Source organism: Zonotrichia albicollis, chromosome 2, assembly GCF_047830755.1.
Source record: "Zonotrichia albicollis isolate bZonAlb1 chromosome 2, bZonAlb1.hap1, whole genome shotgun sequence".
Classification (NCBI taxonomy): Eukaryota; Metazoa; Chordata; class Aves; order Passeriformes; family Passerellidae; genus Zonotrichia; species Zonotrichia albicollis.
In genome coordinates this window covers 63,961,070-63,987,908 of record NC_133820.1, presented here as the reverse complement: position 1 = coordinate 63,987,908, position 26,839 = coordinate 63,961,070, and the positions used below count along the sequence as shown (strand labels likewise).

Genomic DNA, 26,839 nt, shown 5'->3' with positions numbered 1-26,839 from the left:
TCTTAAAACATCCTGAGTTTTAAGAGTATTTTATCCCTAGACTTGAGCTATTCACTTTTTGTTTCTAAACTGTTGTGGTTTAACCCTAGCTGGCAACTAAGCAACATGCAAGCACTCACTCTCTCCTCCCCTGACCTCCCTGGTGGAATGGGGGAAAAAAATAGCAAGGATAAAAGTGAGGAACCATGTGGCTTGAGATAAGAACAGTTTAATAGGTCAAGGAGAACCTACACATGGAAGCAAAGCAAAACAAGGAATTCATTCACCACTTCCTATGGGCAGGCACGTGTTTCCCTGTCTCCAGGAGGGCAGGGCCCCATCATACCTGATGGTTACTGGGAAAGACAAATGCCGTCTCCTTAAATGCTTCCACTACCCCTCTCTTCCTTTATGCCCTGGCTTTATTTGCCACATGGTATATATGGAATATCTCTTCCTTTGGTCACTTGGTGTCAGCTGTCCTTGCAGTGTTACTTCCCCACTTCGTGAACACCCCTGGCCCTTTTGCTTGTGAGAGACCTTTGTCAGTACTGCTTAGGAATAGCTAAAACACCCTTGTATTACCAACACTGCTTTTAGCACAAATCCAAAAAAGCCCTGTGTCAGCTGTCATGGAGAAAATTAACTCTACCCTAGCCAAAATCAGCACACATACTTAGTGCTGATCTTTTTGGAACAACAGTGCTAGCTTAGAGTTGTGTAATAAGGCTGGGAATTAAATTAATATAGAGGTATTAAATGCCTGGAGGGTTTTGGAAATCATTGCTAAGACACTAACAATTAAAGTTCATCAAAACTTAGAGAGCTCATCCTTGGCAAACTGACATATGAAATGAAAGGTGAAGTAAACTTTTTTGTTGTTCAGTAAAATAAAATACTTTTAAAAACTTTTTTGGAGCTGGAGAAACTTCTGTAAAGTTAAAGAAACATAGTAATAATTTTTCGAGCTGTAAGTGTTATGCAAAAGAGAGATACTTATTTAGGAGGTCTGGAAGATCATAGGGAATTGGAATTGGCATAAGTGAAAACTAACATTTTGTTTCCATTGTTTGATAAAATATTATGCATAGGACTGTTTTTGACCTCCCCTCAGCACGCTTGTATTTCAGTCTGAGTGTACTGGTATGGTGTTGGTTTATACATATCTTTTCTTTTGTACTTTTTCATAAGTAATTCTGTAGCAGTTACATTAAAAAAAAAAAAAAAAAAATCCAAAACTTCTGTATTCTGCCTTTTGCTTTGTAGGTAATTTGCTGTTAAAGGAGACCATATTAGATCATGTGTGTATATTGTACATGTAGTTAGGAAGTCAAGTGTGTATTTCAAATACTGAATGATACTCAGTCCATTGAATGGATACATTATCATTTGTATTTCAAGCAGGTATGAGAAAAACACAGCACTGCATTTGTTTGAAGCCTTGTGATTATAAAAATATGTTCTTTTAGTCCAATTCATGACTGAAAATATACTTTATATTTTAGGTTCCTTATTGGTTCGAAGACTGATGCTGAAAGGTAAATTAATATAGTTTGTACGGCTATTTGGCTTGATGACAAATAATAAATTTTGTTCCTTTTTGGCAGTTATGACTGCCAGTGCTATGGTTATGGAAGCAGATGCAGAACAAATGAAAAAAATAAGAGGAATTAGTCATCATATCAAGAAGTAGAATAGTGTGTAGCTTCTGTATTTAACAAGCAAGGAAGAATAGAGGACATCAAATACGTGAGTACACCTGAACTCTGAGACCACTTAGTAGTAATTTCATCCTAACATTTGGCATGGTAAATTAGCAATCATGGAAATGGTTGATTTAAACTTGTTATTTGAAGTGTAATCTAGGATTTAAGATTTATACACCTTCATTTGTTTTATTGTGCATGCCTTGATTCAGCTTTCCTAGAGAAGCAAGTCATAAACCAGTTTTTCAGTATATTTTAGTTGTAGAATGGGTAGCAGTAGCTAATTCAGGGATAACTGAGGCAGCAAAATAAGTGGTTTTTAACTCTTTGTCAGACTACATTGCATTGGATTGCCAGTGCATATAAGCACAGAACCTTTAAAAAGCAACCTCTGTCAGATCCAGTTGTGGTTTTGTGCCTCCATAGGATACTGTTGGCTACGTACATGCCATAGCTCTTCACACACCCTTATGTGCCTGGCAGGGAAATGAGTCTTTGATTTGATCAAAAATCAGTCATAATATTCTTTTTTTAAATAGATAATTTTGATCAAGAAACTCTTTGCTTATATTCTCTCCTGCCTCCTTTGTGCTGATACTTTTGCTGTTTGTTCTGTAAGCTGAACTGGGGAGATTGGCTGGCTGAAAAATAAACCAACAATATTACAAGAGCCTAGTTTTAACTGAGATTGATTTCCTGATCATATTTGTCACTGAAGTCCTTTCATCAGAATAAGCAACAGGGTTTCAGTGACAAGGACGAGAAGAAACAGTAGAGGAGTGCAGGGCCACCTTTTTGAGTACATGGCATTTTGCTACCCTGATTCCACCGATTTTTAAATATGTCAGTCTAAAATCTAATTGCTACGAGAAGTGCACTGCCCCCTTTCCTCTGTCATGTGTGTCAGGGCCCTTGCTTATGTCTGCATTAGTCAGGCAACTGCATATGACAGAAGCAGGGCTACATCAGAATAGAGAGTATTTCATCACATTTAGGTGTGAGGTAATGGAAATATTCCACCTGGTTTTCACTGAGGTCCAGTCTGCCAGAGTGTGAGTGACCACAGTACTTCAGCTTTATATTTCAAGGTCATTTTGTATATTCCACTCATGTTTGTGAAACAGTATTCCCTCAGCTTTGTTGTCTTAGATGAGCAGAGATGTAGTATCTGATTCAATTTGATAAAACCATATTTTAAACTTGTTTCCCTGATGCTTTAGCGAATGTCTGTCATAATGCTCACAGGGGAGTGATTGTTCAGCCCTTGCATTTAGACTCCTCATCTGACATGGACCTCAAGCTGAAGGAGGGTTGACTGTTTCACAGGCAGCATAACCAGAAGAGACACTTTTATAAAATATTCTGGACCTCTGTAATAAAGGGAGAATGGGATCCCTGTTGACTGACATCCTAAAGATCTGCAGTTGCTTTTGGGAATGAACTGTTGTGTTCTGTATTCTTCCAGTAGAGTGTTTCTCGCACTGTATTTTGTATTAGAAAAAAAAAGAGAGATTAAAAGTTAAAATTTAATAAATCTAAGAGCCCAGGAATATAATGTAGAAAGATACAAAGAGGTATAAGTATGTTTTATATATGTGCATCTCTATGTTACACAGAGATATGCTTACACAATATATAAAATATATGACTATAACATATACAATTATATGTTTATCTATAAGTATACTCTGGAAGTTCAAACTTTTAAATCTTTTTATGTCCTTATTGTTTGTTTCAGAGTGGTGAACCAGTACCAGGAGTTAGTGCAAAATGAAGCTAAATGTACTGTGAAAATGTTTCATAATTCAAGTGGATCAGTCAGTCATCTTTCTCCAGGGAAGGAAATGGAAGTGAGTTTATCAAGCTACAAATTTATGTTATTTGCACTTAATTATTGAAATATTAGAATAAATTTTGTTATGCACATTTAACAGTAAAATAACCTAAAAATGTTATCCTGAATGAATTTTTAAATGCATTATGGTCATGATCATTCAGTGTGAGTATATTGGAAAAGTTAGTGGAAAACATTTATGTTTTCAATGTTCAAATGTTGTCTTTTAGCTGTTTTAAGGGGTGGGAGGTTGGCTCTGTATCATGTAGTTAGGTCCAAAGTTTTGTTTTAGCATTTTCCCCTGTTCAGGTGAAACTTTCATAGAGCAGTATAGTAAAATGCAGCTGTGTGTCTTGTTTTGCAGGTCAGTAAACACAGAAGCAGATGGAGTAGCTGAACTTCTTTTACCTTTAGAAATTCAAATTATTTTCTCTTCATTTTGAAGAGGAAAACTTGCAAAAACACCCAAACAAAAACCAATAGAAACAAAAAGCCAAAGGCAAAAAAAGCTCAAACATATAAAAAAACGTCCAAAACACAAACCCCAACAACTTTTAAAGTGTGTATATTTACATGCACACGCATTTCTACATTTCCAGTATAAACTCTTGCATTCCTAAATTTCCCTGCCTGTTGGTATTGCCTTGCGTTTTACTTGCTGCTTCTGGCTTTGTTTAGTCAGAGTCAGTACTTCAGCAGTGATCTGTGTGTTATACTCCACCTAGTAAATGAGATTTATATCCCCTGGGGTGTTTCCTTGACATCTTTCCCCTAAATATCTACTTTAAAACTCCAACAATGTTTTTCTGAAGGAGGTAGTTCCTGGTGTCAGGCAGACCAGCAGCATTCCAAGGCCAGCAGTTGCAGAAAGGAATATGGATGTTTCTATGTATGTGTGCACGCATACAGATGTGTACAACATGCATGTGTGTATATATACATTAAAATCATATAATAAATGGGTGGAAGGGTGCTTGCCAGTGTCAGCTTGTCTGCCTGCCCAAGCCCCTGCCAAAAGCTGGACTAGAGTTACTCAGGTTACTGTATTTAATGATCTAGTTACCATTGGAATGGGGCATTGGTCTTTATTTTCAAAATCAAGAAAGCAGATTTTAATACAAGAAGAGAAAGGTAGACCTCAGAATTTTCCTCAAAGGATTCTTTTTTATAAGCAAGCAAATAGAGGGACTCTCTCTTATCACTGAGAATCATTGGAAGTTAAGCTCACCAAAAAAGGGTGATTCTGCACAATGCTCTGATTTCTTAGCTCATGCACATTTAATTGAGGCTCCAGTATTGACATATTCTGTTCACTAAATTGCCAGCCTCATTTCCCAGTTTCAGCAGTTTGCACACTGTATGTTTGTTTAAACAGTACTGTCATTTATGGACATCTGCTATAAGGTAAAATCACATAGAATATAACTGAATGCATTTCACTGTTGAGTCTTTAGACAGTGTCAGATAATGGAATTATGGATGTAGGGTCTGTTGTGAGTGACTGAGAACTACAGACTCAAATAGGTGAAGCAGATACATGTTCAGATAACCTGATGATTAGGATATAAAAGCAAACAAAAAGGCTGTATCTTCCCTCTAAGAGTATGAAGTTCTGGTCCCACTCAAACCAGTGGGGAAATGTGTCTTGATTTCTCTGCATTCAAGATTTTCCTTGAATTTATTTGAAATCCTGCTTCCAGAATAAAGAATTCTGATCCTGTTCTTTAAGTCTGTCCTGGTTGAAAATGGCAGGTATATAGAGAATGAATGAATTAAATTATGTCGTTTTTCAAGTAAAATGTAAATGTTTTATTATTTCAAGTGTATTCATCACTTTTGTGTTTGTGAAAATTACTACAAGAAATTCCAGAATTATGGAGAAATGTGAAACTCTTAAATTATATTACTTATTTTTTTGCTCAGTTTAAATTTTTACTAGCACTTTCGTGCTGCTTCTTGATGGTAAAGACTTCATGTAAAGAGAGTTCATCATAGGCTAGTTTTTAAAAATAAATGCATAAGCATCTGAAATGGCTGAAAGGACTATTGTCGTAGTTCTTAGAAGCCTTCATACAAATCAGTTGATTTCATACAACCAATTGTCTTTTCTCTCAGCTGTGTGAAAACTTTTGTCATTGCTTTGGTAGTGTTAATTGCTTTTTCCTCCCAGCAGCCGGAAAGTGTATCAGGCTCTGTTCAGTCTTCAGTACTGGGGAAAGGTGTAAAACACCGACCTCCTCCTATCAAATTACCTTCAAGTTCAGGAAGTAGCTCTTCAGGTAATTATTTTTTGCTCAAACATCTAATTTTAACATGATCTGCCTGTTGTAAAATGAAAGTATATCCCTTTAGTTAAGATTTAATTAAAAAATACCAGAATCTTATCTGTGAGAAGAGCATGGGTTTTTTTTTTAGTTTCTGATTATATAGTTCATAAAATTCTATCTTAATATTCAAGGTAGCATGTACTCACAGAATAGTAATGTATTTTAATTATGCTTTTTCAGGTAATATTTTTAGTTCACAACAGTCAAGTGGCCATCTAAAATCCCCAACTCCACCTCCTCCTTCTAAGCCTCCTGGTCTTTCTCGGAAACAATCTATGGATCTTAATCAAGTTAGCATGCTCTCTCCAGCTGCCATGTCTCCTGCGAGCTCTTCACAAAGTGAGTCACGACCTAAATTCTCCATTAAATCTTAGGCTTTTGCATAAATGCTTCCTGAGATAAACTTCTTAACCTGTGGAATGATGAAACTTAAGTGTACAGTGTACCCTAAATTGTATAAGTTGTGCAGCTTTAGGCAGGTCTCTTGTTCACTGTATGTATTTTATGTTTATTGTAACTGTGTTCGTTTTCTGTATATATATGTATGCACCCTCTGTGTATACGTTTTAATACATTTTCTGCAATTAGCATGATCTCCTCATATATGAAAGGCTGGTAGATGATGTGATGAGATAAATTCCAAAGTGTAGATTTTTTTTCCTCCAGTGTAAAAACAGTATGTTAGATCAATTTGCCTTTACATTATTTAAGCATCTGGTTTTTTAAATGTTATAGGAGCTGGTGCAGTTGTGTATCTGTGTATGTATATAATCTGATCAGTCCCAAGGTGATGATACAATAAACGATAAGATGATTTTTTAAAAACACTCCTACACTGTTTTACAAATCATTGCTGATTGCAAGTGTGGTGGTGATGCTGCTGATGATAGCACCATATTCTCAGGTGTAAAAATGCAAATTTCAATCAGAAGCAACATCCTAATTAAAGTATTTTCATTAACATTGACAGGATCATTGTAATCTTAGCTGTAGATCATAAATGTTTTCTAAAACATGTATGTGTCTTGAGCCATTTCATGAACAGATCTGTACAAAGAGGAAACCACAGCTGCAGCTTCTCAAATTTTTTAATGAATACTTGTATACTGCACATTCCAGTATCCTGCATGGTATTATAATATGCTTTTTGCATTAAATAATTTAAAACCTGGGTAGCTCAAAAGGTGTAACTTTTCTGCCTTCTTGTTTTGCACAAGATAAAAAAGAAAACTTAAGTTTTCTTCCAAAATACTGAGTCTGGATTTATGTTAGTGTTAAGAATTGTGTAAATCTGCTGCACACAGTTACTTTAAGGCTCTGGTCACCATTCATATTTATTTCCTTTCTTTCTGCAGGACATAAAAGCTTAAAAAAAAAAGAAAAACAAAAAAAAACAGCTCAAGCTTTTTGGGGGTTTGGTTTTGTTTTGTTTTTCTATTGATAGGCTTTGCCTACTTCATCCACAACAACTACAGCTGTGTGTGTTACATTTAAGTAGAGAGAATTACACAGTAGCTTTTAAAGATGCAGTATTATCCTCTTCTATGGTTCTTAAATATTAGATAGTTGCTTTTTATTTGATCATTACTTGGAAGATTGCAGTTTGACTATGATGAAATTTAGATCAGCCCCATGATCATTGAAATTGTACATGATCTTGCTGACTCTTGTTTTCCATTGTAAGTTTTTAACACAACCTATTGTGCAGGCAGTACATGGATACTATTTGTTTAGGACAAACATTAATTAGATTAAAATGGTCACTAAGAAATTATTTTAAGTATTCTTGAATAGAATTATGACTTGATGTATGATAGATTATGGAAGCCTTAAAGGAAAATAGAAATTGGTGTATGCTACAAGGAATGAAGCATGGAGAATGGATTTTCTTTGTGATTATACTGCATCCTTAACAACGAATGTGTGCTGCTACACTTGTCATGTAGAAATTAACACTTGCAATCTAAAAAATGGAAGAAATTGTCAGTGCTAAGATTCCATTAACCTTATACAAAAGGACTGGCCTTTTATAACAAACTAGCACTTTTTATTTTTCTCAATGAGCAGGGTCTGGAACTCCTAAACCATCTACTCCTACTCCAACCAACACCCCTTCATCGACCCCACACCTTCCTGATGCTCAGAGCTCAACTCCTATTACCCTTTCTGCCACCCCTACTCCCCAAGATTCAGGCTTCACCCCTCAGCCCACTTTGTTAACCCCGTTTGCTCAGCAGCAAATGTCTCTGAGCCAGGCACTGCCTGTAATGACCATTCCTCTTTCCACCATGGTAACATCCATTACTACAGGAACAACCTCCACCCAGGTCATGGCAAACCCTGCAGGACTTAACTTCATCAATGTAGTGGGCTCTGTGTGGTAAGTCTTTTGTTATGATGGTTTCTTAATTTGCCATGGGGGTTGGTTGGTGGGAGGGGATGTGGTCCAGAACTGTCCACCATCCATTAGGGTAAATATTTTTCAGGATCTGCAGTACAAAATGATCACTCACTTCATAATTACAAAGTGAAGAGCCACTAGAAACTATTTGTATTTCTCAGATAGAAGTCACCTACTATTAGAGTATTGAAATGATATGTTAAAAAAGGCCTTTATTGCTTTCATCTTTGTGGAGTCATATAGGTTCATTTCTGAAGGCTTTATCTCAATTTAAGTGATTTCTGAGGTGTTGCTCTGTAAGTTTGAAAAGTTTTTATTAATCAGAGGGGAAGTAGATATCATATGCAGACCAATCTAAATGAAAAATGGGAACAGATTCGTTTCTATCCATTTGAAAAAGCATTGAGGTGAAATACTCTTTGATCCTTAAAACTCATTTTGTGGTTTGAAGGAAATAAATGCTGTCAAGAATAGATGGTATGGTATAACATGAACTGCTTTTTAGACTATAGAAAATCCTGCGATTACGATGGTCAGTGTAAGACACATAGTGTGCTTCAATGCAGGTATCAGACATTCAAATTGCCTAGCTAAGGTGTTCAGCAGCTGGTCACTGTTGATAAATTAGACTTTTTTTATAGGGAAAAAAGAGCAAACCTGTTCCTTTTACGATAGTACAACCATTTTGCAGACTGTTGGCCCTTTAGTATTTCTAGAATGAAAGGACCACTTGTGGTTTATTTTTAACAGTTCATATCAAAGAAGAAAAAAACCAGTATGTGCTCATAATATCAAATATATCTTATGCTCTAGGCAAAATGATTTTTTTTAAGCTGCATTGATGCTTTATCCATAGTTCCATAATTTACAGCAAGCTACTGATTTACTTGCCATGAGACAGAGGGCGACAGTTTAGTTATTCAGACTTAATTGTGCCAATTGGGTTTGATGTGTTGTCTTTCCTCTTCTACAGTGGAGCACAGTCACTGATGAGTGGTTCAAACCCTATGTTGGGGTGCAACACTGGTGCCATAGCCCCTGCAGGTATAAATCTGAGTGGCATTTTACCCCCAGGAGGTCTGGTACCAAGTGCGCTGCCCGCTGCAATGCAATCTGCCTCCCAAGCAGGTCAGTGTGACTGAGTGGAAAAGCCACCCTTCAGACAGGGACAGTGTGAAAACATTCTGTGAGAAAAGTGCACTGAAGTGGCCTTTGTGTGAAGAGGTTGTGTATTTGATGGCTGGAGCTCAGGAAAAACATACATCGTTTTGTATTCAAGATGTAGGCTGTGTTGAGATTGTTTTAAGCTGGTTTTTGGTGAGCTGCGCTGGGGGTACACAGTCAAAACCTGGATTGTTTGGTGCACTCAGTAAGAAGTTCAGAAGAAACTCCAAATTTAAATGAAATTTTGATAATGATGACTGCCAGAAAAAAGTCATGATTGAAATTAGAAAGAGGCCTCACTTTCTAAATGTGTGGGGCATTTTATTCTAGCCCTGGTACTACTCTATTCTTGTACAACAATTAAGTAGTTCCTTATTGCCTTCAAATGCAACTATATAAATCTTAAAAGCACAATTTAAATTATCAGTTTCTTTTTTCTGAACATATAATAAAAAAGAGTCTAATGTATGGTTATGGAATGAGAACAGTAGAAGACTTCAAGATATCCATCCCTTATACTAAGAGTTAAATCTGTCTAAACCATACTGAACCAATGTTTATATAAACTGTATTTAAATATTTCCACTGAAGAAGATTCCAGTCTTCCTCAGTAGCTGTTTGGAGTGGCTCATTATCCATGCAAAATGTTTCCCTCTAATTACAATGCATCTCCTGAATTGCAATTTTTTTTTCCTCTTATATTCTTCAGATATGAAAAATAGTTGTTCACTCTTTCTCTTTACCTTCTAAGTATCAAACATGCTGTCATGTCCCACATTTGTCTTTTTCTGATAGGTCGTATTTTTCAAACCTTTCATAATCCTGTCACTCTTTTCTAGACTGTCCAATTTGCTTACATCCTTCTTAAAATGTGATAACCAAAACGGGACACAAGCCTGAGCTTGGCTGATTTACTACTGTGGAGCACAGCAGAATAAATGCATCTCATCTCTTTCACAACATTCCTGTTAACATTTCCCCAAATGAGGTCTGCCTGTTTTTTATCTGTATTTTTTGCAACAGCATTGCCTTGACATAAGAATGGCTTTACTGGTTTAGGCCAAAAATCCATCCAGTTTATATTCTGTCTCTGACAGTTGCCATTAGAGGATACTGAGGAGAGTGTTTGAGATGAGACAAAAATGTGAAATGAAACATCCCTTGTCTACAACTGTACCTCTTCTGGCAATCTACAGCTTTGAGACTTTCTCAGCTGAAGAATATCCACATGGATCTTTGTGCTTAATATCCTGTGCTAGATTTCTAGTCTGTGGATTTATCTAATTGGTTTTTGAACCCATGTGTATTTTCGGAATCTCTACAGCATCTTGTGACAGTGAATTTTATAAATGGAAACTGTGTGGAGAGGTTCTTTTCTTTTGTGTGCTCTGTAGTTTGTGATATGGATGATTTGGATATGTTTGTGACCTGTAACTTCACATGTCCTTTCTTGCTGTATAGACGCAAAGATAGTTACAATTTTGTACTTGGTCATTTGTCTTTTTTTAAATCAGTGTTACTGAGTTTTGGACCATTTCTTCACTTCATGAGGATTGCTTTTAGTCTACTTCTGTCCTTTCAAGCACTATCAACTTCTACCAGTTAGGTGTCACATTTTTGTACATGCTGTGCTGTCACCCACACACAACAGATGCAGGTAATGAGCTGAGCTAGGTCTGTGCAAGACCTCCAGGGCTTCTCTTTGAGAGCTGCTGTCTTACTGGAGTGTCACTCAGATTTGGGGTGGGATTATTTTCTTTTAAAGATTGTAAGAGTGTATTACTTCATGGAGCCCTTGGACATTTTTAGATTTACTGTACAAACAGTAAAGCTTTTTAAAGGCAGAAGAAGGATCACTGAAAAATAACTGCTGTGGTGTTCTCCACAATCACCTTTGTGTAAATGCACCAACAGGTTATAGGTCACAGGGTATAATGTTAATGTAGAGATACAGGTTTCTTTCCATTTAGTCAGCTCTTGTGCACTTTGAGTCTGAATAACTATGAGCTGCATTATGGAAAATGCAGCATTGTATTAAGTTTACACCTTATTTACACTTGCCAGTATTACATTTTTATTATACTTGTATTATTATACACTTAGTATTAAGTTTACACTCAATTTACACTTGCCAGTTTTCCAACTTCCATATGTTTAGAAATAGTCCCAGTGGAAAGGTGTACTGCAAAACACAAATAGAACTGAGTAAAGACTCACTACTAATAAAAAGATGTTTTCTTTAACAGGCAGCCCATTTGGTTTGAAAAATACATCAAATCTTCGGCCCTTAAATCTTCTACAGGTAATTTATATACTTGGACACAATAATAATGATAATTTCTTATCTTTCTGTAGAGACCTGCTTAGTGCTGCTTACTGCACTGCCCCACACAGATCTTTGGAGCCAGGTGGTCAGACCATTTACTGCAAATCTTAATTGCTTATTTAAAAGGCTTAGAATAAGAGAAAAAACATCTCCATAGACATACAAGGTGGAAGTTATATTCCTAGCTCAGAAAAAAGCAGATAATTCTCAGTAACAATATAAAGATGCTGACATCTGAATTCAAAAGATTAACCCTAAAATACAATCTTTCAGGATTTGCCTAAGGTTTCATTGCAGATCACAGACTAAAGTTACAATTATACTGTACAAAACAGAATCACTCAGAGGTTACACATAGAATGCCTAAAAGCCAAGCTCAGCATGCACAGGTAGGTGCAGTAATAGGTTTCAAGAGGTTTTAGAAATGAAAGTTCATGTAACATAGGGAATTTGGAAGGTCTGTAAATGCTTTATTTGCACTAAGCATACATACAAATACAAACATGAGCAGATATTTGTTATATCAGAGTTGCATTTAAAAGCAGAGCAGGGGTTATTTGTGGAACTGGGCGGAGTTCCCAGACCTTGCAGTCAGCTGCCAGATGCAGGTGCAGAATTGCAGCTTCGGTGTTCCACATACATTTCACCACGCTTCAAAAAATTACTACCAGCTTTGCTACTTCCTCTTCCCACTCGTACACTCCAGAAAGATGGAAAGGGCAGGCACAGGAGGCAATTATGTCAGAGTGGAGCTCTTCTATAGAATTAAATGCTTGTATTTGAATGATTCCATGAAGGACGTTCTTTCAAGCTAGCTCTGCCACTCATATAAACCAAGAACAATTCAGCTGAAATAAGTGCAATTAAAGCTGGGGTAAGGGAAAGGACTCAAGGCTGTTTCACTATCTATTAAAATTCAGTGGAATATTCTGAAAGTGGAAATTATATACAGTGGTGTTGAAGACTGTCATTTATCTTTCCAGTATCAGTACAGTATCTGCCATTTTAATTAAAATAATTAAAATACATTTTCCTATGGAAATACCTTTCTGTCAGTTCATTCAAGTTTGTTTTCAGAGCATGAGCCTTTTTCAGAAACAGCAACAATTGTAAATTGATTGACTTTAAAGGCATTACAAAACAAAAATCAAGCCCCTGGGAAGTACACAACTATCAATACAATCTTCATCCTAGAACAGTAGGAAACTCAGCAGTTTGATTGAATTATGCCTTTTGTTTTTAATCTTCAACAGCTTCCAGGTGGTTCATTTATTTTTAACCCACTCCAGCAGCAGCTGTCACAGTTTTCTCCAAAGCAGCAATCTCAGCAGCCTACAACCTGTAGTCCTCAGCAGCAGGGAGAACAGGTGTGTGCTAACAGCCCTCAGTCTGGGGTGCATGGATGAAACAGTTCCTCCTATTCTCCCCATCTCCACAAGTAAATGAGCCATTACCCATGGATCTGAAGCAGAGGGGGAGGAAACTCTTCCTCCTAAACTTTCTCAAACAGTAAAGAGTGCAGTGGCTCTGTTGCTATGGCTGGAGCTGGGTTATACTTCTTTATTTGTATCCTGTATAGAAAAGCTATAACTGCTGAGCATTGTCTAATTCTGTCATGAAGAGAGCCAGCCCCACTGTATGAGTGGTGTAAAATCAGCTTAGTGATTTGTTTATCATAACTAACAGATATATCAGATGAACAGAGAAAAAATGCAGTCAGCATTATAACAGAGAAACAAACACTTGTTACTGACACTGCTGTGAGTTGGCCTGCAAACCTCACTGCTGTAGTTCAGCAGAATTTTCCTTGCACCAAAGGAAATACAAGTCGTCTTTAAAGCTGTAATCTTAAGAGATTTGCTCTGCTGCTGCCTGTAATAAGTGTTAAAGGCTTTAATCACTGAGGAAATCTGGAGTCTTGATAAGACACCGATCCATCTTTAAATGACAAATTCTGAGTGGTCAGTTGCACCTTAAAATCCTAAGGTACAAGTACCAGGTTAGTACTTAAAAATCCTAACCAACATTGATGCAGCAGTATGAGAAAACTAGCTGCTCTGCTTTTGAGTTCTCAGACACACAAGCTTTCTGTTTAACCAAATACTCTCTACTGGGTACTCAAGTTAGTCATAATTTGACTTGTGAGACTGTAGGCTGTTCATAAATAAGATGCCTCTCTGATTTTTTTTATGGTATATATAGCCTCCTGTGCCACAGGCCTTGTTCTGGATTGTGGGAAGGTTTAATGGGAAACTTTGCAATTTGTTCACAGCATCCGAATCTCTGAATGTCAGCTAGTCATTGAACTACTAAAAAAAAAAAAGTAACTTGACCTTGTACTGTTGGGTTTTATTTTCTAGATATTGAGCATCAAGGGCATTTATAAAAAGGCTGACGTAAGCATAGTTCTTGTGGCAGGAAGTTCGGGAGAAAATCAATCTCTGCATTGGTTCAACCGCCCTAAGGAACTTCTCTCATACCTTGCATTATAGAGGAGGGGGTTGTTGGCTAAAATGAGATATTATGAATGCTAGATTCCTTAGCTTTGGAACAGATAGGAATGTTATGTGCTCACAGTGCTTAGTGAAAAACTTAGGCCCAAAAACAGCAACAATTTTCTGTGCTACCAATATAATACGAACATGCATTCTCTGTCATACTTAGGGATTCTCTCCACATGGTGTTTCTATGACTCCTAGTCATCATGGAGGTGATGATGTCTCAACATGCAATCTTTTGGTCTGGTTTTCCTAGATCTTAGTAGCATTATAATGTAATGCTGAAGAAGCATTGCAACTCCTGGACTGAACCATCTTTTTTCTGACTCATAAGCCATGCATATAATGAATTGTACATATAATGCTTTATTTTCCTTTGTTATAAATCAGTGCGTAATTTAAGTCCTAAAAGAGGTCATAATTCAGCACCCTTTGACTCCAGGAGACATTGGTCAGACTCCCATTAATTCCGTTTAAGTGATTACTGTGAAAACTACTGTGTTCTGATAATGTGATTTTAAAAGCAGGGTGTGTATTTTTATGAAATTTAGATGTGTAGCACAATACAAACATGGGAATGCATCAGCCTTTGCACACTTTGATGGATTAGGACCTTTGCACATGGGTATTTCAGGGGCCCCTGAAGACTTTGGGGCTGGGAGTGGGACAGGAAATTGTTGTAAGATTACAACCAGGAAGTGTAGTCTCTGCTAGACTGCAGAGAAATTGAAAACTATGTGGACTTCTGCTGAGTAACAGGAGCACTACCATTTCTGCCAAAACAAAGCTGTTCTGGGGTATTCAGTATCTGTTAGTTCTGCTGTTAGTGACTACACTAGCCTGTATCTGGCACATACTGGATGACGTAGCATTAAATGTTTTTAAATGGCACTTCAGAATTTTGCCTTCACACTGGCTTTATTTGCTTATTCATTGATACGAAAGTTTGGTAATAAGGATCAAGCTTTTCATTTTTGCTAGGGGTCTGACCAAGGTCCATCCAATCAAGATCAGGCATTATCTGCCCAACAAGCTGCTGTAATTAACCTGACTGGAGTAGGGAATTTTATGCAACCTCAAGCCACAGGTATGTGCTTGCTGAGCCTCCTTTTGTAGCGAAGTGTTTATGTTGATAAATTCACACTGAAATGAAGTTTGGTCTTAAGGAAATCTTACGTTAGATCACAATGATTTACTGTTTATTATCAAGACATGAATTCTATGAGAAATACTCAACTTCTAAAACATGCACTTCTCTGCTTTGTTTGGCAGTTAAGTGCCATCAATTGATAGTATCACATGAAAGCAAGTTACACTTAAGACAAAATGAAAATGCAGCGAACTTCATGCCAGACTTCATTAAGGAATGTTTCTTTAACTCTGTGCTTAACATCCAGTGTGAGAAACCTTTGTGTCTCCACAAGCACTTCATAATCTAATTAACTAACAGAGTATGTATATCATGTATACTTTATTCTGCACTGTTCCAAATCTGACTCTGAAACTAATTCAATTGATCCCCCTTTCCTGTTACACTGTATTCCTATGTCTTCCTCCCCTGACCAACTCAATCTGACTTCTTTGACCTGCCTGCTTTCCCCTTCTCCTTTCTCAGTGTTGTCTCAGCTTGGCTCTGCTGTGAACAGACCTGGGCAAAGCCTTCCTCAGCAGAGACTCCAGCTCTCTTCTGCCTTGCAACAGCAACAACAACAAGCCTTGCAGCAGCAACAGATACAAGTAATCCAGCAACTTCACTCTGACTGTGTTAAAAAAAAATCAAATTAAAAATACAATTCTTGGCTCCAAAATCCAAAATATTGCCCTCTTGAGCTCTCTGTTTAATTAATGCAGTTATGGTCTCGCAAATTTAAAGAAAAAACAAACAACAAAACCAACATGTATTTGGCAAACTATCATGCAGGACCTGAAATCTGTGGTTCTCTCAGCTTGGAGCACTGAATTTATTTTTATTCGTTTAAGCCCTCCACCTTCCTGATTTGCAAACATTCAAGGGGTGCTTGTGGCACATATCTAAATACTATACCAGGTGACAATAGATTTCAAAATGGCATGGATGTAAGCACCTGGAATTTCAAATGTAGCCCTGCTACAGTCAGTACATGAAAGCAAGAGCTTTGCAAAGCTCCTTTACCATTCAGGTGCTTCATAAAAAAATTTTAGCATTTTTTAGCACACAGTCACATGTTTGTAATATATACAGAAAATTCATACAATGCATACACTGAGAAGCTATCACATTAGGAAGGTACTGTGTAACCCAAACACTCAGTGAAGTTGCTGAGTTACTGCAGTTACTGCAATGAAGAGCAAGGGCAAAGAAACAAAGCTGTGCACATTCACATGTAAAATGTTAGCTTGTGCCCTCAGCAGGCTTCTGTGCCACTGGTGCTGCTTGACTGTACCCAACTGCCCCAGTACATGGTGTGTTCCTTTTGTCAACCTGGTGCTTCTTTATTTTTTCTTTCTCTCTCCCTCTTCATTCTTCCTGGTGTGAAAGCTTTATAGTCAACACTAACAAGCTTTTTCTCCCTTCTCCTCCATGGCAGCAGTTGCGATTCTTGCAGCATCAAATGGCTATGGCAGCGGCAGCAGCACAAGCAGCTCACCTGCATCATCAACATTCAGGCAGCCACTCAAAAAGTAAAAGGAAAAGAGGCACATCAGCCCCTCCAAAATCATGAGACTTGCCTCCCCCCACAAAAAAATTGATTGGAAGGGGATTTTTTTTTCAGATTGTTAAGGAAAAGGCTTAAAATAAAATTAGTGTTTTATATTACTGGTGGGAAAATGAACTTTTGACATTACACTAAAAGAAATGAACTGATTTTGGAAGCCAACCCTACAGAACTTAAAAATTTAATCTATAAAGTGGCTAGGATCTGGTTTCCTCTAGTCACTTAATTTTTTAACAGAATGTTTTATCTTGTATTTTTTACCAGTCAACAGCATTGTACATAGAATGAGGGTGAAAAACATTTTAGAAAAGATGAACTTTGTAAATGTAGTATTGATATTTGTTTATTTAGTATAAAAGGTTTGTGAACACTGTAACAAATACAATTTTTACAAATCCATTTTTGAAAAGAGCTCTCTTTTTGTTCACTTGGGTGTTATACTTTTTATTACTTTGTCTATGAGCTTCTTTACTTCTTTGTGTCTTGTAATTGCTCTGGTGATACAGTCCTGAAGCTTGGCTCCTGTAAGAGGACTTCCACCTAAACATTGAAGAGAACAATTTGATTTTCTATTTAAACTTCAGTTATGTGTATCTAATTGTGCTTTCCAAATGCAAGTATTAATACATTAATTACCATTACCAGCTCCCTTTCACTGGGGAGCATACAGCTTTCCCAGCCCTAGCTTCAGGCAAAGATAATGGAAATAAACAAGAGGTGTAACAGGAGACATGCCCACAATTAGTCCTCTCCTGTGACTGCTTCTTGAACTTTAGTCATGCCACCCACCATCTTAAAACTCCTTTCAAGAGCAGGTAATTTAATGACTATTCAGGCAGACACTGTTACTATAAAGCACCTGCATCTCACAAAGCAAAGCAGGTACAGAATCTTTTCTTGACCTAACATCATCGTCTCTCATAGGCTTCTTTGTAGGAAATTTAGAAGTACCTGGTTTATGGACAGAACACAGTCTGCCTTCTTCATCAGTTACAATGGTTACTGTTCCAGTTGCTAAATCTTCTTCTTCAGCAGTTGGATCAACAATGAGTAATGTGCTTGTGAAAGAAATGCATGCACATATGTTGGTATACATTGCTCCATTAATGTTATTGCAAAATACAATTTTTACTGCAGTCTTACAAAATACTTGTAGATGGATTTAGTGTTCCAGCTTATCTGTTTTCCTACCAAAATGCACCAATTTTAAAAGAAAGGAAAAAAAAGCCAAAAAATGTGGGAGAGTCCACATAATCATGTGTTTGTGACTGTGGAAAATAGGCATATAAGCGGTTTCATAAATCTGTGACGTTGCAGGAAAATGCCACTCAATTGCTATTTGCAGTATGTAATATGAAAGACTGGAGTTGTTATTTTGTAGTTACGCTGAAGACTGGCATTGGTTTTAGGTGTAGGCTGCACTAATTTCTACCAGACACCTTAAAGCAAAACTGATTGCCACTGGCAAGTTCACCAAAGTGGTTCTCAGTTTGTTGTCAGTGAACTGTTAACATCACTCAGACTGGGAATAGTTCAAAACCAGATTCATTGGGTTGCTTAAGACAGTTTATTTTGGCTTTCATGCTGTCACATGAGCAGTTCAGTGCATGGCTGTTGTTGATGTACAGGTTGCTGCCACAGGAGCAGCCCTGCAGCAGTGCTCCTCAGCCATGGCCACACTAACCAGCAACCTACCACTTCCATTACCACTTCTATTTATTCAAGGAGGCCTTTTATGCAGAAGAAAACTGCCTCTGGAAGCCAGAGTATGTAAAGCATTTTATTGAAAGAGCTATTAACCAGAATTAAAAAAAAAAATAAAAAATAAAACCAACGCAAACCACACAACACAGGCAGACACCCCTTCAGTACTTAGTTCTAGAAGCTAAAAGGAGACTTCAGTAACTTGTTTGATGCAACAGTTGGTTTCAGGGAAGGAAACAAAGCCCAACAGACAGTCATGGAAAGCCTTCTTCCCCAGGCAGCTTTTTGGTCTATGTGTAAGTATATGTGATTAGTGTGTAAATAATACTTTACTGACAGCTGTCTGCCTAGTACGTTACTCAAACACTTAGTGTACATCCAACTTCAGACCCAGCAGAAATGGTACTAAAGCAATTAACAGAGGCATTCTAAAGTACCAATAATATCCTGCTCTGATGCATTGGTAATCACTTGGTCAACAACTGACATTAATGCTCTCCCCACATCATTTGTTATTTGGATGAAAGGCCCCTACTAATAATTTCTGTAAATAAACTTTAATGTGCCATAACCCCCCATAATCTCCAAACAGACCTAAATCTTGAAGAGCAGAGTGATCACTATCCTGTCACTTTCTACTTTGCAAATGGATGTCACCAGAAATGACTGCATTTCTTATAAATAGCAGCAGGACACATTTTTAACATTCTTGACCTAAGGAAGACCCAGTAGACAATTTCAGATGAGGAGTCAAGTTACCAGATGTGATTACTTTGAATTCTCATAATCAGATTCTCTTGCTACATGAACAATGACTTAAGCATGCTGGCTACACTTCACCTTGAGTAATTATGTTTTCAGTTATCCAGGGGTTCTGTTGTTCTAACTGGACTGTTACTTCCTACCTCCTTTGTTGACTACATCCTTGGAATAAGCTGTTCAAACACTGCCATCCTTTCTATCAGTTACTTACACAGGCTTCTGAAACATTAATTGCACTGGTAACATTTTCATCTTAAAGATACTTCAAAAACCTCAAACAGTACCCATCCATGTACTTTTAAGCTTATTTTTACTGCACTTTGTCTTGTGAACTCTTTACATCACAGAACTAGAGGCCCCTTCAATGAGAGAGGCTGTGGATTTAAGACGGGTGGAGCAACATTGCCTGAGGCTCCACTCTGGTCCTTGGCAGAAGTGCACAAACATCATCAGTGGCATCTTCCATCTTTCATTTGTTTTACAAACACTGTTATTTCCATAAAGTACAAAACAGTTTGGAACTTACTCATCAAATACAGCAAATGATGTGGCAACCGGATGCTTTCTGATAATCAAAGGATTCTTCTGTTTTAAATTAACTTCTGATAAACCAGTTTCTTCGTTTATCGTAACCAACGGCAATTGCACTGAAGAGATGAAAAAATTACAATGGTCTAATATTAAACATGGTCTAATATTAAACAGGCCTAGAAATGTTAACAACTACTGAAATATTTAAGCTGTTCTCTTAACCTGCTGAAAATCAATCAGAATCGTTTTTCCTACATTAATTATACTCTACAAAAAAAACAAATCATTCTTGAATTCAAGGAAAGTATTTAGCTTAGAATGACCTGTTCAAGGAAGTGTTTGATTTTTGTATTGAGGGTAACAGAAGCTTTTTTCCTTACACAGAAATATTTTCTACTTCCAAAATGCCACACAATTAAAATACTTCAGACTCTAGTACTTTAGATTCTAATACTTTAGAATATTTAACCAAAAGTGTTTTTCCCCCAAGTCTACTGGGCATATAAAAAGTAGTAATGTAGTCTCATGTCATGAATTGTATATATCTGTAGAAACAGTGCAACCTGACCTTCAGCTAACTCTTGCCTCTTGCTGTGACTACCCACACATTGCTAGTGACAAGGACAAGAGCCAAGTAGCTAGGGGAATTCCAAGGCTAGCAATTCACAGTTAGAAAGGAAGGCCTTGCTATAAGCTTCCCTTTAAACTGCTCCTTCATGCATTTATAAGCCACACACCTGCAAACAGTCAGGCCACACATTTTTTTACAAACTATAATTCATTAAGCTAGGAAAGGAATATTCTGTTGTGACAAAGTACATCTGTAAGCAAAGCCTCCAACAGCTCTTCCTGCCTACGCAAAATACATTATCAAAGTAATACCCTGATGTAGATGTTAAACTTATTCATGGTCACTGCTGAAAGACTCATGTATCTGACACCAGAGAACATGTGGCAGAATAGCAGTTAGTCCTTTAAGAAAGCAATAATAAGTGTACAAAAAAGATCCTATTTTCCAGGTGTTACACACCTATGGCATCCCACCATCACTTCCACCTTGTATTTGCATTCAAATGACAGGAAACAAACAGTCCCGTTAACTAGTTACCCACTTAGCAGGGTTCAAAACGGATGCATTTCTCCAAGCAACACTTACCAGAATGTCTCTTGTTCTAAATAAGACTTACCATTTTTTAATGCTGCCAACAAAGCAAAGACACTGGCATCCAGAAGGTTTCCATCATAGTCCAGACATATGATATCACAGTATAACACCCATGCAAGCTATCAAAAAAGGTTTGCACATGTGAGATACTCCATCAGCTAAGTAAATGGTCTAATATATAAGAAAATTCTGGCCACACTAAATACAGATACTTATTTCTATCATTTGATTTTTGGACTTAGGAAGTAAACTAAGCTATGAAGACTGAAAAGCACAAACAACACTAAAACCCCCTATAACCTCAAATACCTTCTTTATTTGTACTTGTGTACAGGTCCTGTGATCTTGTTACTATCTCCCTCTTCGTTCTGAGACAGAACTTACCTTGCCATTGGCAATACATAGGTCTTCTTTCACTATCATCTGTGAACTAAAATAAAATAAGAGTAAGCAAGGCAATGAAAGGGCACCAAGACAGATTTGCTTGTATTTTAACAGCACTAAGATGGTTCTTACTTTTCAATCACATCTGCGATGTACTGGCTCGCTGCTTGAGCCTCTTCACCAGGTGGTCCAGAGCGAAACCTCTCTGCACAGAGGGATGGCAGCTCCACATTTGGAACTAGGTGGCAAGAATCATTAGTCATAAACCAAAGAAAACAGGCAATGGGTAATCAAAAATAAAAAAATAAGTAACAAATGCTATTAATACTATTTTATGTACTTCAAATGAAAGGCAAGACCAAGAATTTTTCAATCAAGCCTTCCTAATTCTCCCCTCAAAAATAAAGTTATGCATGAGTTTGTATTAAAGAACTTATAGTACTCTCTGTACTCAGAAACTATATATTCCATGGAAAAGCACATACTCCTAGCTACCACTCTCTGTTTATAATCCTTCTCTATCATGACCCACACAAACACTTCTTTAAGTATTAAGCACTTTTCAGCAGATCAAAACAGCAGCATTTCCATCCCACTGCCTGACTTTGCTGGTATGCTGTCTGCTTTCCATCAACTATTAAAACCTGAGGCTTTAGACTTGAAGCAAAAACATGCATAAACATTCATGAAAAAACCTAAGCATAGTCAAGCTTACTGAAAACAACATACTTGGGAGATGCCTTAGAAAAAGGGGACTTTGTCTCTCAATTCCACAGAATTATTTTATTTCCAAAGAAACTCCAAACAGGAGTGAGGAGGTACCACTGGGACTTACAGTTCTCTGAGAAATAAACAGGTTTTATTTCACAGTTTTTAACAGTTACATTTTTTGCCTACTGGGACTTTGAAACAGAAGTTAACATGCCTTTGCACAACCATGCATGCCACTATCTTTTATAGAGTACCCTCTCCCTCTTAATATACACAATGATGCAGGTTTCCTTCCATGCCTAGCCTGGAAACAGCAACAAAAAGGTAGCTGTATACAGAAAACTCACAAGCAAAGCAAAGGGAATTCTAGATGCCTAGATGTCAATTTTGAAATTAATTTGAAGAGTCATAATAAAATTTGATCCAAATGAATTCTTTTAAGAAATCTACAGAACACAATTCCCACAACCTTTTAGCTGAAGCAATACAAAACCTCAGATCCATACTGAAACACTTACCAATATATCCCTTATTAGCAGAATCCACTGCAGGTGCAGCAAGTTCCTGGAAAAATACAAAAGAGAAAAATGAAGAATTTTGTACAAAATATTTTTCAGTTGTTCTATATACAAATGGTTGTTTTCTTCCCAGTTATTATTACAATGAGATTTACAAGTCATTTTTAATCATTCCTTCTCTGTTAATTTCCTATGGAAGAACTCAGTACAGGGATGAACAGTCATTTGTCTTGTAGGTCATGGCAGGCCAGCAGTAGAGATGGGGCTACAAGGCATTCAATAGTCCAGCCAGCTCATTCCCAGTGCGCTTACTGATCCATGTTCAGGAACTTTTTTCAATTACAGAGCTTTTATCTAGAAGTAACAAGGACCTTAGTTTTGTACACAATGGGCATCACAAAAATACATGTTCTCAGACTATACAGGTAGGATTATACAATTACATTATATATTAACTTTCAGGTCTGGAAGTAACTCAGGTGAAAGACTGTAATTGCATCTGACTGGCACATTATTGTAACTCCAAGGGCGATCAATTCTAAACACAAATGCACTAAATCAGCGAACAGATAAATAAAGATAAAAACCAACCATACCGCCTTTATGCCGCAAATCACTGTGGTATTTCCTAACTTCACCAGGGCAGAACCATCTGCAGTTGTAATTGAACCTGAAGAGAAAAAGTACTGTTCAATAAAATCTATTTTCCCTTCAAAGGGCGCTAAATAACATCCAACCTTCATGGAGTGTTTACCTTCCATCATTTTGTACTAAACACAGCCTAAGCAAAGTCTTGAATCCAGAGTGGGACAGAATCTCTGTATTAAACAGTCAATCATACAGAATGGTTGAGGTTCTCCAGCCTGCTGAGCCCCCTCTGCATGGCAGCAGAACCCTCTGGCATATCAGATAACACTCCCAGTTCAGTGTCATCTGCAAACTTGTGAGGGCACCTAAACTCTGCTGCACATACAGGAGCAGAACTGACTAATTACACTGAGCACATTAGCCCAGGAACAGGACTGAAAACAATGCTTGAGGACACCATTGTAGCCCACATTCTCTTTCATGCTTGTTGAAACAGTAAAGAAAAATCCTTCCTCTTCCTGGTTTCCAAATACAAGAACCAAGAAAACCAATTAGCAAGTCATTCAGGTCACCGCTATAACCTGATATTAATAATACCTCCCCCATTATTATTATTCCACATAAGCACTTGCCTATGTTGACAGTGGTTGTCCGAAATTCACCTAACTCTCTTCCATCAGGCCGACAGTTCTCCTTCTAAAGAAAAATTACAAACTTCAAATTAGAAAACATACTTTATCAAATAACATGGTAATATTTTTGCTACAGAACTTCATAAAAAATATGAGTTTTCCCTAGCAAAAATGCTAGGGAAAACAAAGTCAGTCTATAGCTGGCTTTTCATCAACTGATATGTAGTTTGTGGTTACAGGCCTACAAAAGAAAACTCCTGATTTTTTAAAATTAATTTAAATTTATTTAGACACTATAACAATAGACGGATGTCTCAAGGGTAGGTACTACAGGAGATTAGATTCAGAACATAATCCAAGAATGAACACACACTGGTAAAGTTAAAATGAGAGTTTCTAACTGCCTGCATTGCTTAGTGGAGCTCTTAAAATTAGAGTGAACTAAAGAAAACAAAAGAAAAACCTTTCACCAAAAGAAAACGCAGCATTCAAATACCATCAATACCACACATAACCCTTATTTTAGAAACTGAAACAATATTCCATCATTTTAGATTACTCACCGCAGTTTCAAGCTTTTCAAAAGCAAACTCTTTTGGTTCAATTATGAGAACCAAAATTTGCAATAATACTGGATCCATTTCTAAGTCAATACAACTTCAGTAACAGCTGAACTAACTTAAGGTTCAGCTGCTGAGTGTTCTTCCCCCGCAGTTACAGTGTGCATGGTTAGCAGCAATAGTCTCTATTACTAATTTTTGTAGCATCTAAAAGCCTGGTTTGACACCATTTTGTACTAGGCAAAAACCTGCATCACCATCTTGGTCAAATTTAACCTGAACTGCTTTCAAGACCAACAGAAGCATTCACCCATCAAGATGAACAGCATCAACACCATGGAAAGATGGAAAGAAAAGCATGTTCTGAAGAGCACAAAAGTTTTTCACCTGCTCAGACAGTTTTTTGGGTTGGGCTTTTTTCAGTTTCTATTTCCATAGTTTCATATTTCCATACAGACAAGTTAGAAGAGCAGAAGCAAGAAAGAAAAAATTCTTTCTTGCTTTCTTATATGGCATCTTATGTTTCACTTACCAAAAACCTCCTGTAATATTCCAGTGGTTCCACAGTTCTAGAACAAATAGAAAGAGAAGTTCAAATGCAAGTTCCTTAGTAGGCAAGACACAGGGAAAAAAAATCTGGGAATCAAGATGCCTGACAAAGCTGTTTTGCAATACAGTTACAGAACAATGAGGAAATTTTAAACTAATCTAAAAAAAAAGATGTTTTCACAATGAACCTGCCTGTGCATACACTGAACAAAAACTGCTAGCTTTCATCTTTCAAGGAATGCAAACAGGAAAATTTTACTACACTGTGTGAAATATCTGTTAGTTCAAGGACTGCAAACCAATGCAAAGATCTGTATAAAGATGTTTAATTATTCAGTTTTTCTTAGAATCTTTGAGAAAATGTAAAACTACAAAATATGCTTCATGCAGTGCTTCAGATAAGAAATAATTGATGCTTATTATTAATCATACACTAGTAGCAGTACCTGTGAATTAGTATTTTAAGCAGGGATTTTTAAGGTTAAAAAAAAAAAGTTTTTATAAATGTGTTGCCAATATTTAAACAAAGCAATCACAGTTTTGTTAAAATAGTGCTTCTGGGGCAGGGGCGGAAAAAAGATAAATGGAATAGGCAAGTTTTCCAAATGCAAACTAACACACAGAGGTATCACCAACATAATGGACAGCATGAATTGGCTCCTGTTGGCTCCACATGTGTTGGTCCAGTACCACTGGATTACAAACCCAGCATAAGGTCTGTTGTCTTACAGTTCATGTAACAGCACTTGCTAAACCTTGTTTGAAGCTTCTAAGCCACACAATAGAATCAAGGATGCTGGGACAGCCTACCCAGAGAAGCTGTGGATGCCCCATGCCTGGAAGTGTTCAAGGCCAGGCTGGATGGGGCTCTGAGCAACCTGGTCCAGCAAAAGGTGTCCCTGCCCACGGCACAGGGATTGGAACTGGATCATCTGGGAAAATCCCCTCTGACCCAAACCATTTTCCTGTTCTAAAACGAGTAGTTGTAAGTGGGAAGTCATTGAATTCCCTACAATTTTAACTTCCTTATAATTCGGTCAGCTGTGTAAGGGGAGGTTTAGGTTGGAGAGTAGGAAAAAAGTTTGTCACGTAGAGGATGATTGGGCACTGGGACTGGAACTTCCCCAGGGCAGAGGTCACAGCATCATAACTGCCCGAGTCCAAAAAGTGCATGGATAACGCCCTCAGGCACATGGTGACTCCTGGGGGTATCCTGCACAGAGCCAGGAGCTGCACTCGCTGATCTCTAAGGATCCACCTCGGCATACTCTGCAGTTCTGATACCAGGCAGCTCCGGGCCTCACTGAGCTCGGCTTTCTGCCGGGCGTTTTCCCGGCTGGCCAAACCCCGCTCGCTCAGTCTTTCCCGCACGCGTCGGAGGCTCCACAGCCGCGCAGCACCGACGCCATCCCTCCCAGACGCGCCGAGCCCCCGCGTGCGGCCGGGGAGCAGGATAAAGCCCTCGAGGGCAGTGACCGGATAAAGCCCTTAAGGGTCCCCGCGCGGCCGGAGGGGTGACCGGATCGAGCCCTGGAGGGTCTCCGCGCGGCCAGGGGGGCGCTGGGAGGCGCGGGCGGGACCCGCGGCGCGGCTTCGATGGGACGGCGGTCCCCAGGCCCAGCACTTACTTGAACGCCGCCGCCATGGCGGTACCGTCTCCGCCCCGGATGTGGCGCCCCCTGGCGGCCTGCCCTCCCGGTAGCCTCCTCGGGCGGACCGGCGGCAGCGGCGGCCACAGGGGCGGCGGCGCTGCCGGGCCCTGACCGCTGGGGGGCGCCGGCGGCTCCCAGCGGCACCGGGCGGG

The 26,839-nt window shown here is 38.2% G+C and overlaps 2 protein-coding genes across 20 annotated transcripts in view; one reads left to right on the top strand and one right to left on the bottom strand.

The window, feature by feature from the left end:
• The window catches only part of SUPT20H (SPT20 homolog, SAGA complex component), a 29,860-nt gene extending 12,530 nt beyond the window's left edge, over positions 1-17,330 (top strand). For 2 of the 18 annotated variants that reach the window (XM_074535351.1, XM_074535348.1), the window contains exons 15-25: positions 1,485-1,517; positions 3,424-3,535; positions 5,693-5,798; positions 6,027-6,185; positions 7,914-8,226; positions 9,221-9,375; positions 11,658-11,713; positions 12,991-13,104; positions 15,217-15,322; positions 15,851-15,972; positions 16,803-17,330. In XM_074535351.1, coding sequence (XP_074391452.1) covers positions 1,485-1,517; positions 3,424-3,535; positions 5,693-5,798; positions 6,027-6,185; positions 7,914-8,226; positions 9,221-9,375; positions 11,658-11,713; positions 12,991-13,104; positions 15,217-15,322; positions 15,851-15,972; positions 16,803-16,937 — 1,411 coding nt within the window. In that variant the 3' untranslated portion in view covers positions 16,938-17,330. Of the gene's footprint in view, positions 1-1,484; positions 1,518-3,423; positions 3,536-5,689; positions 5,799-6,026; positions 6,186-7,913; positions 8,227-9,220; positions 9,376-10,250; positions 10,400-11,657; positions 11,714-12,990; positions 13,105-15,216; positions 15,351-15,850; positions 15,973-16,802 lie in introns of those variants that run through there. The other 16 variants (XM_074535358.1, XM_074535355.1, XM_074535349.1 and 13 more) reach the window with 12 other exon arrangements.
• On the bottom strand, positions 6,048-26,821 carry EXOSC8 (exosome component 8). Of its 2 annotated transcripts, XM_005482441.3 has the most exons (11): positions 26,664-26,821; positions 25,019-25,055; positions 23,927-23,990; positions 23,303-23,376; positions 22,707-22,752; positions 21,610-21,715; positions 21,478-21,523; positions 21,116-21,212; positions 19,924-20,044; positions 17,883-17,989; positions 6,048-17,471 (listed from the first exon to the last, which is right to left on the bottom strand). In XM_005482441.3, the coding sequence occupies exons 1-11, from the start codon at positions 26,678-26,680 to the stop codon at positions 17,356-17,358; spliced, it is 831 nt and encodes a 276-aa protein (XP_005482498.1). In that variant the 5' UTR covers positions 26,681-26,821; the 3' UTR covers positions 6,048-17,355. The 2 variants fall into 2 exon arrangements, with proteins under 2 accessions (XP_005482498.1, XP_074391462.1); XM_074535361.1 differs by lacking the exons at positions 6,048-17,471; positions 17,883-17,989 and adding an exon at positions 18,699-18,925.
• Positions 26,822-26,839: the final 18 nt, after the last annotated feature.